A 16382-nucleotide genomic window follows, 5' to 3' on the forward strand; every position below is an offset into this window, starting at 1 on the left:
AAGAGTTAAACAGTAATCAAGTAATCGATCCCACCTCGTATTGCGACTTTGGCCCTGGGCCTTCATTCGCCACGCCGCTGCGCTTCTCTCTGAGCCCATTTGTAAGGGACTAATTTAGTGATGCTATCTTGTTTTGGTTTTGCAAACAGCTGGCTGCACCTTCGAGGAGGACGGCGACCCGAGCCAATGCGAGTACAGCCAAAGTGAAAGCGATGACTTCGACTGGGAGCTGGCGCAGAGTTCCGCCGGGTCTCGTGCGCCGTCGGACCTTCCTCACGGTAAGTTCTCACTTCCTCAGACTGCTTCGCATCAGTCACCCCCCTCCCCCCCCCCAAACCTGGGGCAATTGCCAGTTCACACTTTGCGCAAGCAGATTCACTGAAGTCAGGGACTTTTCTGTTACGCCCCTGCTAAAGAAATCTCACTGGTTACCCATTAGCCATAGAATCACTTAACACACAGGTGTCAAAGTCGGTCCTCGAGGGCCAGAATCCAGTCGGGTTTTCAGGATTTCCCCAATGAATCTGCATGAGATCTATTTGCATGCACTGCTTTCAATGCATATTCATTGGGGAAATCCAGAAAACCCGACTGGATTCCGGCCCTCGAGGAGGGACTTTGACACCCCTGATTTTAACAGATTCGCATTAATAACATTTAAGGTACAACTATTTAAAGCTCCACTATTTTTTGGACAGAGTGATTATCCTTTCGTACTCTAAGGTCGGAGGATAACAACCTTCTTACTCTACCATCTTTGAGAACCATAAATACTAAGGCGTTAACACCCTCTTTTCAGTCACAGCCCCTCAAATTTGGAATCTGTTACCGACCCAGGTGAGGGAAGAAAAAAATTCTAGATAAATTCAAAGGGAAATTAAAAAGCCACCTTTTTTGGGGGGGGGGGGGATGCCTTTGAAATTCGAATAAGAACCCTTCAGAGTTTAATTTGACTTTGAACCTCAATTCACGCAAGGCCTTCTCTTTGTAATGTTATTAGAAACATAGAAACATGATGGCAGATAAAGGCCAGATGGTCCATCTAGTCTGCTCATCTGCAGCATCCACTATCTCCTCCTCTCCCTATTGGCGAGGGCGGACCGCTGAGCAAGATGGACCTCTGGTCTGACTCAGCGGGGGCAACTTCTTATGTTCTTATGAAATCCTGAAAACCCGACTGGAATGCGGCTCTCGAGGACCGGAGTGCCCTACCCCTGATCTAGGCCATAGTGATTCAGAGTAGGATGGGCTGGGGAAGGCATCAGTGGGAACGCCACTAACTTGGAACATGAGGACGTTACTGGCCAGACCTTACAATAGATATCCTGCAAACAACGGGATGGTTGGATAGGCTGGAGTGAGCTTGGACGGCAATTTCAGCACTCGGAACCTAGGACAATACCAGGTGGACTTTACAGTCTATGACCCAGAAGAGACAAGTGAATTTAATCATGTATTTTTAATGAGAATAACTAATTGGCAGACCGGATGGACCGTTCAGGTCTTTATCTGCCGTCATTTACTGTGTTACTATGTTACCTGGCAGAAACCCAAAGAGTAGCAACATTCCAGAGCTGAGATTGTGATGTCATAATGCCTCATTCCACCAGTGCCTAAGAGCCAACCTCAGAAGTGATGTCACAATGGCTTGATTGTCCTATACCAAGGAGTAGCAACATTCCAGAGCTGAGATTGTGATGTCATAATGCCTCATTCCACCAGTGCCTAAGAGCCAACCTCAGAAGTGATGTCACAATGGCTTGATTGGATGACAACTTCAGCATTTGGAACCTAGGACAATACCAAGATGGACTTTACAGTCCATGACCCAGAAATATCAAAGAAGAGACAAGTGAATTTAATCATGTATTTTTAATGAGAATAACTAATTGGCAGACCAGATGGACCGTTCAGGTCTTTATCTGCCGTCATTTACTGTGTTACTATGTTACCTGGCAGAAACCCAAAGAGTAGCAACATTCCAGAGCTGAGATTGTGATGTCATAATGCCTCATTCCACCAGTGCCTAAGAGCCAACCTCAGAAGTGATGTCACAATGGCTTGATTGTCCTATACCAAGGAGTAGCAACATTCCAGAGCTGAGATTGTGATGTCATAATGCCTCATTCCACCAGTGCCTAAGAGCCAACCTCAGAAGTGATGTCACAATGGCTTGATTGGATGACAACTTCAGCATTTGGAACCTAGGACAATACCAAGATGGACTTTACAGTCCATGACCCAGAAATATCAAAGAAGAGACAAGTGAATTTAATCATGTATTTTTAATGAGAATAACTAATTGGCAGACCGGATGGACCGTTCAGGTCTTTATCTGCCGTCATTTACTGTGTTACTATGTTACCTGGCAGAAACCCAAAGAGTAGCAACATTCCAGAGCTGAGATTGTGATGTCATAATGCCTCATTCCACCAGTGCCTAAGAGCCAACCTCAGAAGTGATGTCACAATGGCTTGATTGTCCTATACCAAGGAGTAGCAACATTCCAGAGCTGAGATTGTGATGTCATAATGCCTCATTCCACCAGTGCCTAAGAGCCAACCTCAGAAGTGATGTCACAATGGCTTGATTGGATGACAACTTCAGCATTTGGAACCTAGGACAATACCAAGATGGACTTTACAGTCCATGACCCAGAAATATCAAAGAAGAGACAAGTGAATTTAATCATGTATTTTTAATGAGAATAACTAATTGGCAGACCGGATGGACCGTTCAGGTCTTTATCTGCCGTCATTTACTGTGTTACTATGTTACCTGGCAGAAACCCAAAGAGTAGCAACATTCCAGAGCTGAGATTGTGATGTCATAATGCCTCATTCCACCAGTGCCTAAGAGCCAACCTCAGAAGTGATGTCACAATGGCTTGATTGTCCTATACCAAGGAGTAGCAACATTCCAGAGCTGAGATTGTGATGTCATAATGCCTCATTCCACCAGTGCCTAAGAGCCAACCTCAGAAGTGATGTCACAATGGCTTGATTGTCCTATACCAAGGAGTAGCAACATTCCAGAGCTGAGATTGTGATGTCATAATGCCTCATTCCACCAGTGCCTAAGAGCCAACCTCAGAAGTGATGTCACAATGGCTTGATTGTCCTATACTAAGGAGTAGCAACATTCCAGAGCTGAGATTGTGATGTCATAATGCCTCATTCCACCAATGCCTAAGAGCCAACCTCAGCATTGATGTCACAATGGCTTGATTGTCCTATACCAAGGAGTAGCAACATTCCAGAGCTGAGATTGTGATGTCATAATGCCTCATTCCACCAGTGCCTAAGAGCCAACCTCAGAAGTGATGTCACAATGGCTTGATTGGATGACAACTTCAGCATTTGGAACCTAGGACAATACCAAGATGGACTTTACAGTCTATGACCCAGAAGAGACAAGTGAATTTAATCATGTATTTTTAATGAGAATAACTAATTGGCAGACCGGATGGACCGTTCAGGTCTTTATCTGCCATCATTTACTATGTTATAATGTTACCTCTGTCTCCAGAGCAAGGCTGACCAAACCTGACCTGGGACCCCCAAAGCCCAACGAATATAGTGTATTTAGATTTGGTAAATTGCATGCAGGACATATGCGCTCCTCCGCTTCCACCACTTTTAAGCCTTTCCGTTAGCGCTGTGAGGGGGGGGGAGAATCCCCCCCACTACATTTATAAGTCCTCACACTCCAGTTGGGGGAGGTTGGGGGAGAACCCCCCCAAGTACACTGAAAACTATTTGTAAATGTAGTAGGGGGTTCCCCCCCAGCCCCTCCTCACAGCGCTAACGGAAAGGCTTAAAAGCTGCGGAAACGGCGACGTGCATATGTCCTGCGCGCAAGTTTCGCCACGGGATTGTTGGCGCGCCAAAGTCCGGCGCGCTTTTGAGGGGGGTCACCAAAAAGAGAAGTTGGAGTCGAAGGTCGGGCGTAGCGACTCCACCGCCCTGGTTTTAAGACCCTTTGTGCAGCAGCGAAAGACGAGCGCTCGGTCTTTTTGTTTTCTTGTGTGCCTGCTCTCGTCCCTTGTGTCTCTTTCACTATGAAATAAAGCCGCATCGCTCCCTTGAGATCGTTCAGCCCATCTGTCTCACCAGCATGCGATCCGATCTCTATTTTATCACCAAGAAAAGGAAAAGAAAAAAAAAAAAAGAAGTTACTTGAATATCCTTTTTTTTTTTTTTTTTACTTCAGTCTTTATTATATTTTTAACATCTTACAAATAGTGCAATTCACAAATACATCGTATCGTATGTAAACATACATTAGGAATATTTTTGCAAAATCACAACAAACAATATCTTATCTACTCATCCCTCCCTCACCCCCACCCTACCACCCTCCCTTTTGTCTGGCAGGTCATTCATACAATCACACACAATGCTTAACAAAACCCTCTGAATATCCTTATAAATCCCCATTTGAGCACTCCTCTGCTTCCTCTTTTCCATCTGTGTTCCATCAGGGAATCACTACGGACCGAGGTGCAGTACTTTTTTACCTTAGACCTGGATGCACAAGATTGTGCTTCAGTGCCCATTAGAGGAGTAACCTAATGGTTCGTGAAATGGGCCCTCCATTATCCTGAGTACAGAAAATTTAGATTGTGAGCCCACTAGGGACATATAATAAACGTAAGTTGTTTTGATTGGGATCAATCAACCATTCACTAGGTACCTATTTAAGAAAATGAGTACCTAACCTGTCCTGGGGACCCACTGCCAGTTGAGTTTTCATGAATATTAATGATGCACATTTGCATGTAATTGGTTTTAGCTCAAGGATAATCATGGTAGATATCTTTGAAACCTGACTGACTGTGGGGTCCAGTATTCCGGCTGTGGGGTCCACTATTGCCTCCAAAGAAGAGCGATCAAGATGGTAAAGGGGATGGAACTCCTTTCGTATGAGGAAAGACTAAAACGGTTAGGGTTCTTCAGCTTGGAAAAGAGACGGCTGAGGGGAGATAGGATTGAAGTCTACAAAATCTTGAGTGGAGTAGAACGGGTACAAGTGGATCGATTTTTCACTCCGTTAAAATTACAAAGACTAGGGAAATACTTTTAAAACCAATAGGAGGAAATATTTTTTCACCCAGAAAATAGTTAAGCTCTGGAACGCGTTGCCAGAGGATGTGGTAAGAGCGGATAGCGCAGCTGGTTTTAAGAAAGGTTTTAATAAGTTCCTGGAGGAAAAGTCCATAGTATGTTGTTGAGAAAGACATGGGGGAAGCCACTGCTTGCCCTAGATCGGTAGCATGGCATATTGCTACTCCTTGGGTTTTGGCCAGGTACTAGTGACCTGGATTATTGGTCTGACCCAGTAAGGCTATTCTTATATTCTTATGTTCACATTGCTGCCAGTGGAGGGCAGTGCTTCAATACTGTAGTGTCCGTTACTAGGAACAGATAGGTTCCCTGGAGACCTGTAAAAGCTTGCCTGTCCTTCACTATTGAAAATGTGGTAATAAAACAGCACCCCCTACTGATAGAACTGTAGAAAGAGGACTCCTTCTCATCTTAGAGGGATCAATAATGGGGTCCTTAGGATAAGTTTGGGAAGATCTGTTAAGAAGCACTTTTTTCATGCCCTTCTCTCGTTTAAGAAGCTTCACACTCTCAATATGGCAGTCAAATAGTTATAAATTAAATTTGATAGATTAATGACATCCTTTGCTATTAAAAGAAAAGGTGAAAAAGGTCTGTAGGGTATTTAGGACACTTTAAAGGGATTTTTTTTGTTAATATAGACATTGTTCTATTCTGTATTTTGTGCCCCTAGATCTGTTTGCATGCACTGCTTTCAATACATATTCATTGGGGAAATCCTGAAACCCGACTGGATTGCGGCCCTCGAGGAGGAACTTTGACACCTGTTCCCTAGGGGGGAGTTTGGGAGCAAAACAGACCCCCATGGGGAGATCACCCAGCAGGCTGTCAAAAGCTTGTAGAGTGGGCATTAGAATTCACGTCTTACTAATTTGAAGTAGAGTCTCTTGCGATATTCATTTATAAGTAAAGGAATAATTTTGTTCTCTGGACGAATATAAACACAGCTCCATGAATCATCTCTGATATTTTAATGTGATTATTTACAATCAGAGCAATCTATTCATTAGTCGGGTCACATCTGAAGAAGGGACCTAAGTTCGTGTACAGCATCTGTAGACAATTCTTCCTTGTACGAGACTAGAAAAATGATCACAGAGAGTTCATGAGCATTGCAAAAATTTTTTTTTAAAAAAAAGTCACTGTTTATATTATCCTTAAAGCTAACAGGGAACTAAAAATAGACAAAAATAGTGAAAGATGGGTGAGAAATGAATGCCACAATCCAGTTGGGTTTTCAGGATTTCCCCAATGAATATGCATTGCACTGCCTCCGTTGTATGCAAGTACCTCACATGCATATTGGGGAAATACTGGATTGTGGCCTTCGTTCCCCACCCCTGGTAAAAGAGAATATTTATATCGAAACAAACAGGTTGAATTACTGTAGATCTTACTTTTAAAATCCACTGTGCTTTCTCTCGTGTTCATGGGCTAACTATTTTTCCTCGCTCTGTGGCAGACTGTCATGTTACATTTTGTAGTTTGAATCAGCCATAATTCCTTGTAAAAGACAAGTACGTTTTTTGTTGGCTGGAATATATCAATTCACAGCAGTATACACTGAATCAATAAGAAAATTGTGACCTGTACTGCAGTTCTTGATATATAGAAGATTTTTTTTTCATAACATGAAATGGTGGTAGCAAGTAAGTGTAAAACTTTGTGTAAAACGATAAATTGTTACTGTTCAGTACAGCTTTGTTCCTTGATAATACACCATGCAGAAAAAAAGGGGCCAGGCAAAAAAATATCCCCCCAAATCGCCTCACCAAGGGCAAATGAGGTGAGGTTTCCTTTTGTTTTTGTTCTATAATTGGTTTTAATTTCAAGAAAATTGTGTATGGGTGAATGGAAGGGAGACATAAGAAGGGCTAATTGGACCCTTTAAGAACAGATTGACAATAGCTGTGGGAATTCGAGATAACAGGGAAGCCGCGAATGTGCAGTTGTTAACACTTTGCAGAGAGTTTTCTACTGTAGAAGGGCCTTAGGGCTAGATTCACTAACCCTGAGATCCGTGCCCGATTGCATGCGGGCCGATGAATTCACTATAGGCCAGCATGCAAATGGAGGCGATCGATGGTACGCCTCTCCCTCAGACCGCACAGATCGCTAGAGAGCGATCCTTTAGCATGCGTAGACCATCTTCCTTGACTGTAGATGGTCTGCGTATGCGCTGGCCCTTCGTGCCCGTGAGTTTTCTTTCTTTTTTTACTTACTTTACTTTTACTGTTTTTTTTTTAACTTCGCGAGCCCGTGGTTTTGACCCGCTTTAAACCCACGTAATGATTTATTGGGTTTCTCTGCAGGGTGCGATATGTTTGATCTGATGTTATACATCAGGGCTGCCCAAGTCCGGTCCTCGAGATCTACTGGCAGGCCAGGTTTTCAGGATATCCACAATGCATATGCATGAGAGAGAGATTTACATACCAAAAAGCAGTGCAGGAAAATCTCTCTCATGCATATTCATTGTGGATATCCTGAAAACCTGGCCTGCCAGTAGATCTCGAGGACCGGACTTGGGCAGCCCTGTTATACATAGTTATCTAGATACTATATATGGAACCCAGAATTGGGCGCCAATCCAAGATATGCGCTTGACTAAATTGACTAACAAGCTAATTAGTGTCAATAATTCAGTGCTAATTGGAGCCAGTTGGCACCCAATTAGAATTTGCTGCACATCTTGCTATGCACCATTCTCGAATAATGTGCACTCATATCCTATAGCGTGAAATTCAAAAGGGGGCATGGCCATGGAAGGTATAAGGGTAGGTTAGGGACATTCTTAAAATTTGCACACAGTGTTATAGAATAGAGGAGCTGTGTGTCCAAATTGGGCGCCAAAATCAGCACTTAATGCTGTTCTATAATGGGCACTCATCTTCATGTGCCCATTATAGAATAACATTAAGTGCTGATTTTTTGGGGCACCAGTTAAGTTCCATTTGTAGAATTTCCCCATTATGAATTTATTTACAGTCCATGCTGATGGTAATTTTTCTTTAAGGGACACATTCATTTGAAACTGGAACCTTATATTGCAGCTTGAGCTCTGGTAGTAGTAACATGAGACTACCACTAGGGGTTGCTGGCACCATTATGAACCTGGCAAGACAGGAATGACCGGATATCATTCCTATCCTGGAACCCCAAGACCACCAGGGATTGGAAGAAATAGGCCCGTTGGGGGGGAGGAAAGGAGAACTTCTATGGGATGTTTCAGGAAGTAGTTTTTTTAGGGGGGGTGTCTGAAGGAGGGAGGAAGCAAGGTTCAGGTTTGGGGGAACACTAGGGCATAGTTTAACGGCTTGGTGTTCCTGGACAGGAATAATATCAGCTGTCTTGGTCTTATTTCTCCTGGAATAATGCAGGGTTCACCACAAGTTTTGTTGTGTAATTTACATAATAAAATGTTTTGCATCTCATCACATTTCCTGCTTTAACTTAAGCTAATGTTATGTTAAGATAATATAGTGCATATTATTCCCATTTAACTCATCTTAAGGGACAAATGATATGCATCATTGCCTTAACAAGGGCAGGATTAATCCTTTGGTGGGCTCTAGGCAAACAAGTCCCCTGGGCTTCTCTTGTGATATAAATACACTGTAAGACTTCCAGAAACGGGGCTCCACGTGGCTCTCACAGCAGAGAAAACATGGCAGAAAATGAAATGCCACGTGCCATCGCTCGCTGACTAGATGACAGTGTGCACGAGATGAGGAGACTACACAGACTTCTGTGGGCAGCGGTGGCTCTGACCCCCTCCCCCCCCCCCCAACTCTCTATCCAACAAATGCATTATCAGGGCAAAAATCTGTCTTGGGAACCATTTGAAAAGGCCTCTCCTAACCAAGTGGGCCTTAGGCACCTGCCTAGTTTGCTTGTGCCTTAATCCTTCCCTTGTTAGTCTGCCAACTGGGTAATTCTCTGGATAATGGACCGAATATCGCTGCCGTCTGGGTATTAGCACCGGTCACCATGGCATCCGGACATTCAATTTCGGCTGCTGTCCAGATATTGGCACTGAATTAACTGGATTTCCATCATAGCGGCTGATGTTTAAAAGAAACAGCCACCCCCCCCCCCCCAAGGCTGAATATTGACTGGAAGAGGTTTTTTGCATGCATGGCTCTTAACATCTGCGTTGCATCCTAGACACCCTATACAGAATTATTCTCCAAAAAGTATAATACATCAAGAAATTGTTAAATATGCATAGAACCACAGGACAAGCTCCAGTCGTTCCTAATTACCTCACTGATGTGTCAATTATCTGGAATGCTTTCAAGGGAACAGTTTATCTCGCTGTAGATAAGCTATCTATCTATCTATGTAAGAACATAAAAGTTGCTATACTGGGAAAGGCTGAAGGTCCAGCAAGCCCAGTCAGTGGCAGAGTAAGGAAGGGCGGGGGGCGGTCCGCCCCGGGCGCCGTCTTGGTGGGGGTGCCGGCACCCGTCCTCCTCTCTGCCCCCCCGTTCCTTCCCACTCCTCCCCCTGCTGCATGCATGCCTTCCATCCACCCCCGCCACTGTACTCTAGCTTTTCACCGGTGCAAGCATCAATTCCAACCCGCTGCTCATGCCAGCATCGGCTTTCTTTGACGTCACTTCCGGGTCCCCGCTCCTAGGAAGTGATGTCAGAGGGAGAGCCGACACGGGCAGCAAGTTTGTGATGTGGCTCGCGCCGTGAAAATTAAAGAGGTATGGGGGAAGGGAAGGGGGGGGTGCGTGTGCAGCAGGGGTTCAGAGATGAAGGCAAGGAGGGAGAATACTGCCCCGGGCATCACTCGATGAAGTTACAGGGAAATACTTTTAAAACCAATTGGAGGAATTTTTTTTTTTCACTCAGAGAAAAGTTAAGCTATGGAACGCGTTGCCAGAGGATGTGGTAAGAGAGGATAGCGTAGCTGGTTTTAAGAAAGGTTTGGACAAGTTCCTGGAGGAAAAGTCCATAGTCTGTTATTGAGAAAGACATGGGGGAAGCCGCTGCTTGCCCTGGATCGGTAGCATGGAATGTTGCTACTCTTTGGGGTTCCGGAATCTTTCGTTACTCTTTGGGATTCCGGAATCTTGCTGTTCTTTAGGATTCTGAATGGAATGTTGCTACTCCTTGGGTTCTGGCCAGGTACTAGGGACCTGGATTGGCCACCGTGAGGACGGGCTACTGGGCTTGATGGACCATTGGTCTGACCCACAAGAGCTATTCTTATGTTTTTATGTCACTGAGCCCAAGTAGAGGTCAAGCAGAGGCCACAAGTACCCAGCAAGATCCCAAAAGAATAAAACAGATTTTATGGTGCTTGTCCTAGAAATAAACAGTGAATTTCCCCCAAATCCATCTATACATAGAGAATGCAATGCCGTAAGTTGCTGGCTAAGGTGTCAATAGTGCCTCTAAGTCATAAAACAGTAACACGCGTGCATGCGATTGGCATCAATAATTGGAACTTATGTGCATAAGTGCCAGGAGCTCTTCTAAAAACCGTGCGCCTAAATCGCTTGGCGCTCAACTGTGAGGGGCATGCACATGGGTGGAACATGGGCGTCACAATGTGCACAACTTAAGGAATACGGTCATAAGAACATAAGCGTCACCTCTGCTGAGTCAGACCATGGGTCCTTCTCGCCCAGCAGTCCGCACCCGCGGCGGCCCCCCAGTTGTGCATTCTGCATGGTTCAGTTGCATCCACTTATGCCAACCGTCGACCTGTCTTTGGTGCTCCTAACTTTTGCAGTGTATTATTTCTGATCATTGATTGGACCATGTCAGTGAAAAGCATGGAATTTTCAAGTGTGCATCTCTGAGCCTTCATGAAGTTCCTATTCCTGGAGAAGAAAACTCCCTTTTCTGCCATCATATTCTATGTTTCTATGAGGCTCTGAGGCTAGCAACCGCCTTTATTGTGCATGGAGGTAGGGGGTGACCGTAGAACCAAGATGGCTAGAGGAATCCAAAAAGTTAGCGATCATGTCAGTGGTTGCTGTCTTAACTAGCTGCAAATTATTGGTATTTCACCACTATTGTAAACCGCTTCGAACTTCACGGTATAGCGGTATATAAGAAATAAATTATTATTATTATTATTAAAGGAAATCCATGAATGTTTGATGCAAACATTGAGTGACAAATGCCCATCATACTCCACAGTGAAGACGTGGTCAAATTTTCAGTGTGGAGATTTCAAGACTGAAGATGCAGCAAGGTCCGGGGAGGCCTCAAACGGTGTCAGCTCCTGAAACTGTTGATCTGATTTTGGTAGATGAGTGAATATCAGCTGAAACAATTGCCTGAGACACTACGGATATCCAGGGATCATGTTGGGTGTATAATCCAGGAGCAGATGGGTATGCAGAAGCTGTCAGCCAAGTGGGTGCCCAAATGCTTGAACGCTGATGAGAAACGACGTAGAATGTACTCTTCCAAGTTGATTTTTCAGCATTTTCAGCGAGCTGGTGCCAACATTTTTGCAATGACTAGTTACTGTTGATGAAACATGGTTACACCACTATGATCCTGAGACAAAACAACAGTCTATGCACTCAGGTTCTCCAGGGCTAGGGAAATTCAAGACCCAAAAGTCAGCAGGAAAGGTCATGGCCATAGTGTTTTGGGATCAGGAAGGTGTTGTAATGGTTGACTATCTTCCAAGGGGCCAAACACAGAATACAGAATACTACTGTAATTTGCTATGCTGATTAAAGGAGACATTGAAAGAAAAAAAGGAGAGGGAGAAGGAGGCATTGAAAGAAAAAAAGGAGAGGGAAGCTGCAGAAAGGAGTTCTCTTTTTGCAAGACAATGCACCAGCTCACAAGGCTGGCAAAACGATGGATGTTTTGATGCCGTTGGGGGTTCAGTGCATAGACCATCCACCCTACTCACCAGATCTTGTTTCCAAACCTTAAAAAAAGTTTGAAAGGGTGACAATTTCCGAGTGATTTGGAGGTGAATGCAGCAGCAGAGCAGTATTTCAGTGACCAGACATCAGAGTATTTTTTTTGGCAGGTTTACAGAAACTTCAGACATGCGTGCCAAGTGTGTTGAACTTAGGGGTGAATATGTGGAATAACTCGTAAGTTTCATGGCTCTACGCCATTCCCGTCTTGGCTAGGCTGAGAACTTTTCAGCACCCCCTTGTACGATATCAGTATAGAACAGTGGTCTCAAACACGCGGCCCGGGGGCCACATGCGGCCCGCCAGGTACTATTTTGAGGCCCTCGGTATGTTTATCATAATCACAAAAGTAAAATAAAACAGTTTCTTGATCATATCTCTTTAGCTATAAATGACAATATTATTATTAAGACTTAGCCAAAAGGAAAGATTTATAAACTATAAAGAGTTTTACCTCATGCAAAATTGTCATTTCTTTAATAAGACATTAACTATTTTTTTCTGAGGCCCTCCAAGTACCATCAAATCCAAAATGCGGCCCTGCAAAGGATTTGAGTTTGAGACCACTGGTATAGAAGAATTTGATTTGTTGACTTAACGGAGTTACTAATGGCCATTAATAAATGGAAAACCTTTTGTTGAGTTACATGAGTGCTGGAAGCCAGCCAACACGAAATGAAGAGAAGAGAACTTGAGTTGGTTACAAGGCATCCCACAACTGTGGTGTTCAGTCATGATAATAATAATAACAGTTTATATACCGCAATACCGTTAAGTTCTATGCGGTTTACAATAGATTAAGCGAGGTACAAATTGATTGAATTTAAGAAGGGAAAGAGGAGAGTTAATAGGATCGGAAATGCGTTGTTGAGGAGAAAGAGATTAATAGGACAGAGGAATCACTATGGAGGAGAAAGAAGATGAGTGGGTCAGTTGTCAAGATACTTTAGGAACAGTTGAGTTTTTAGACGTTTCCTGAATTCCTCATAAGTAGTGGGCGAAAGCAGTTGATCTAGGTCTTTACCCCACAATGCTGCTTGATGTGAAAGAAGGTGTTCATGGTGTTTTTTCAGTTTACAACCTCTAACTGGGGGGGAAACGAAGTAGGATGAGAGCTTCTCTTGTGTCTGTTGGCAGAGAAGGAGAAAAGGTCAATTCTGTATTTAGGGGCAAGTCCATGATCTTCAGGAAAGGGATGAAAAGAGGGAGATGAAACGAAGAGATGGATATATATGAGTGCGGTACTAAGGGTTGGATTTTTGTTTGCTGATACTGTTAAAAAGAGCACTCTTTAGTGTTAGCAGACTTGTGTGCATAACCTTTTTTCTTGTCAAATAAATATTAAAACAGAAAAGATGCAAGTAGAGGCACTCGTTAAGAGCGTTTTATGGACCACTACCGACTGTTGAGTTGATTGTGTATCATCGGTAAAACAAGGCAACGTATATTCCCTTTGGGCATTCAGAGGAGAGCTATAAATCCTCCTCTGTAACCTGAACTGTGGTAGGCTACTCCTGGTTGCGTGCAAGTTTGTTATTGCAATTGACTAAGTGCGAAAAGGCTGACTTAGATGTGGAGTGAAACAGAAGGATGTATGGACCCAGTGCCACTTACGCTCTTACTCTATTGCGCAGAGGACTGATCGAATTGGTAACAACGTGACTGGTCACCTTTCAACCGCTTGAAGTCTTTGTGATACTGTTCATTTGAGGTGAGTCTCTTGTAGGGAAAGTGACTGATTTTTGTTGCTGTCTTTACTAGTGTGCATGCAGACGAAGCAAAGCACAAATATGCAATGAACAGCGAGAACTGGGGTGAGCAATATAATATTCCCTCTATTCAATACCACTAGAGACTAATAAATGTCGCACATGCGGCGATGTCCTGTGTCATGGTTGGTTCAATAACATCTGATCATATCACAGGGTGCCTATTATGACTATGGTCAAAATGAAATTAATTTCCTAGAACTTCTCTGAGTAAAGTAACGTTTGTGTACCTGTATTTTGTTGTCATGGTTTTAGAGAGGGAATATAAAGAGCGTTCCCCTCCCCCCCTCCAAATGAATGCCAAAGTAAAAGAGAATGAATAAAATGTGCCTGTATTGTATTAGCATATACGGTTGGAGGATTGGATACACTGTGATTTGTGTGATGTTGTTTCTAATTTAAAAAAAAAAAAAAATATATCTATAATAATAAAACATTAAGCGCGCATGCGCACTCGTGCCGCGTGTTCCCTGAGTCCTGATCTGTCGGGATGTGGCGGCACGAGTGCGCATGCGTTAGATGGCGCAGAGTGAGGGGCCGGCAAAGGAGAGCAGGCACAGGATTCAGCCGGCCCCGGCCAGGCAAGACCCCCCCCTTCCCCGCCGCACCCAGGCCTCGGCGGTCCCCGCCAGCAGAGAAGGAAAGACAACTGGGCGGCGGATTGGCGTGACATCGCTAAGGCGGCTTGAGGCACCGCAGCGGCTGTCGGTGCATGCAGGCTGCGGCAGCTTGAGGCGCCTGAAGGACGCGGCGGCTTGAGGCGCCTGAAGGACGCGGCGGCTTGAGGCGCCTGAAGGACGCGGCGCCTGCAGAACCCGGCGGCTATTGGCGGAGGGCAAGGAGGGAGGAGGAAGAGACACTGAAGGGAGAAAGAGGGAGACATGCTGGACCTGCAAGAGGGAAGAGGAGGTGATGCAGAAGGGAAAAAGCTGGACTTAGAGGGGGAAGGAGGCAAAGAGACACAGAAGGAAGAAACATTGGACCTCCAGAAGGAAAGAGGAGAAACAAAGAGGAGAACTCTTGGAGCAGCAGCAACAACGACAATGCAGGGGGAGGGGAAGGGAGGGGAGAGAAGGAGAAATGCTGGAACTGAGGGGGGGGGGAGGTGAAGAAAAAAAGAGAGGAAATGCTGGCCCCATGGGGCGGGAGGGGGTAGAGGCGACCTGGCATGGCCACCGTTAGATCGGGCTACTAGGCTGGATGGTCTGACCCAGTCAGGCTGTTTTTTGACTGTTGGCGCTTCTGGGTCGAGGACTGTGAAGCCTGGAGATGGGGGGAAGCGCCTTTGGTGTGGAAAGAGGGCGCCGGGAAGGCGAGTGCGGCCATTAGTTCCCGCCAGAGTCGGACCTTAACGGCCCCACCTGGCTTCTTATGCGCGCTTTAACGGGCATTCTTTGACGCGCGCGCTCAGGACTTCCCTCCCCTCTGGCCACAGCCCTGTCGGTACGCCCAAAATCGGGCGGGAAACACATCAAAACCGCCGCCCGCGCCAGCGACCCCTGGCGTCCGCCCCAGAGCGTGGCTCTGAAGGACAGACGGGGGGGAGGGGGCGACGGTGGGAAAGCACGCCGCGGCAGTTGTGCGCATGCGAAGGGGCTGCTCAAGCCATGGCCGGGAAGGCGAGGACGCGGATGAGTGTGGCGCGCGAGGTAAGAGTGACGTCCTGTTCCTAACAGCAAGTTCCCGCCAGCACAGCACTTCTTAAAGAAAGACAGACAGGGGGAATGGAGAGCGACAGAAAGACAGACAGGGGGCAAGGGAAAGAGACAGAAAGAGACAGAAAGAAAGAAATGCCTAAGTCTACACATCTATTCTAGCACCCGTTAATGTAACGGGCTAAAAAACTAGTGTATATATATATATATACACATATATATATATATATATATATATATATATATTAAAAAAGGGCGTATAAATAACAAGAAAAGCTACCCTTTCTGGACACTCTTCTCCCTCCTACCTCGCATTACTTACAGGCTCTAAGCACTAACTGGCATTTGCACCACTTTTCACGCCTGGTGACTGTCAGGTTAACTGGCGTAATGGAGAACAAAAAAAGCGTCTGAGTAATCAACAACCTGCTCAGTAAGAAACAGCAGGAGGTCGAGGGAGGCAAAGGATTCAGGGTTCAGGGTTGACACTTAGACTCAAAACTAGTGTCTCTCGGTAAAGAGAAAAAAGCAGGGAACTGCGAAGAGATCAAGAAGAAACTTTTCTCTTTGAGACAGTTGGAATTAATGTAAAGGTGATGAAAGAAAACGAAAATAGGCCTGTGAAGGGAAGTTCTGTGATCTAGATGCATTATGGGGATAATATATAGAACTGTGCTCATATTTCCAATTAGCTTTCAAATTTGGGCGCACAAGTTATAGAATAGCCACTTATGCGCCTGACTTAATTGTTAAATTAGGTGCCAGTTGGCTTAAGTACCGTTAGGTCTACTAAAATCCCTTAAGTAAAGGCCAACTTAAGATCAAAAAGATCCTAGCTTACTAATATCAGGGATAGAGACTACAATTCTCAAGTGCCCTTGGCCAGTTACCAGAACTGATCTTAAGTCGGCCTTTACTTAAGGG

At 44.9% G+C, this 16382-nt stretch overlaps 1 protein-coding gene across 1 annotated transcript in view; it reads left to right on the forward strand.

The window, feature by feature from the left end:
* PTPRU (protein tyrosine phosphatase receptor type U) overlaps nucleotides 1–16382 on the forward strand; it is a 489953-nt gene that overhangs the window by 166901 nt on the left and 306670 nt on the right. The window contains exon 2 of the mRNA XM_033956533.1: nucleotides 150–278. Coding sequence (XP_033812424.1) covers nucleotides 150–278 — 129 coding nt within the window. The remainder of the gene's footprint in view (nucleotides 1–149; nucleotides 279–16382) is intronic.

The sequence above is a fragment of the Geotrypetes seraphini genome, chromosome 8, assembly GCF_902459505.1.
Source record: "Geotrypetes seraphini chromosome 8, aGeoSer1.1, whole genome shotgun sequence".
In the NCBI taxonomy this organism is placed as follows: domain Eukaryota; kingdom Metazoa; phylum Chordata; class Amphibia; order Gymnophiona; family Dermophiidae; genus Geotrypetes; species Geotrypetes seraphini.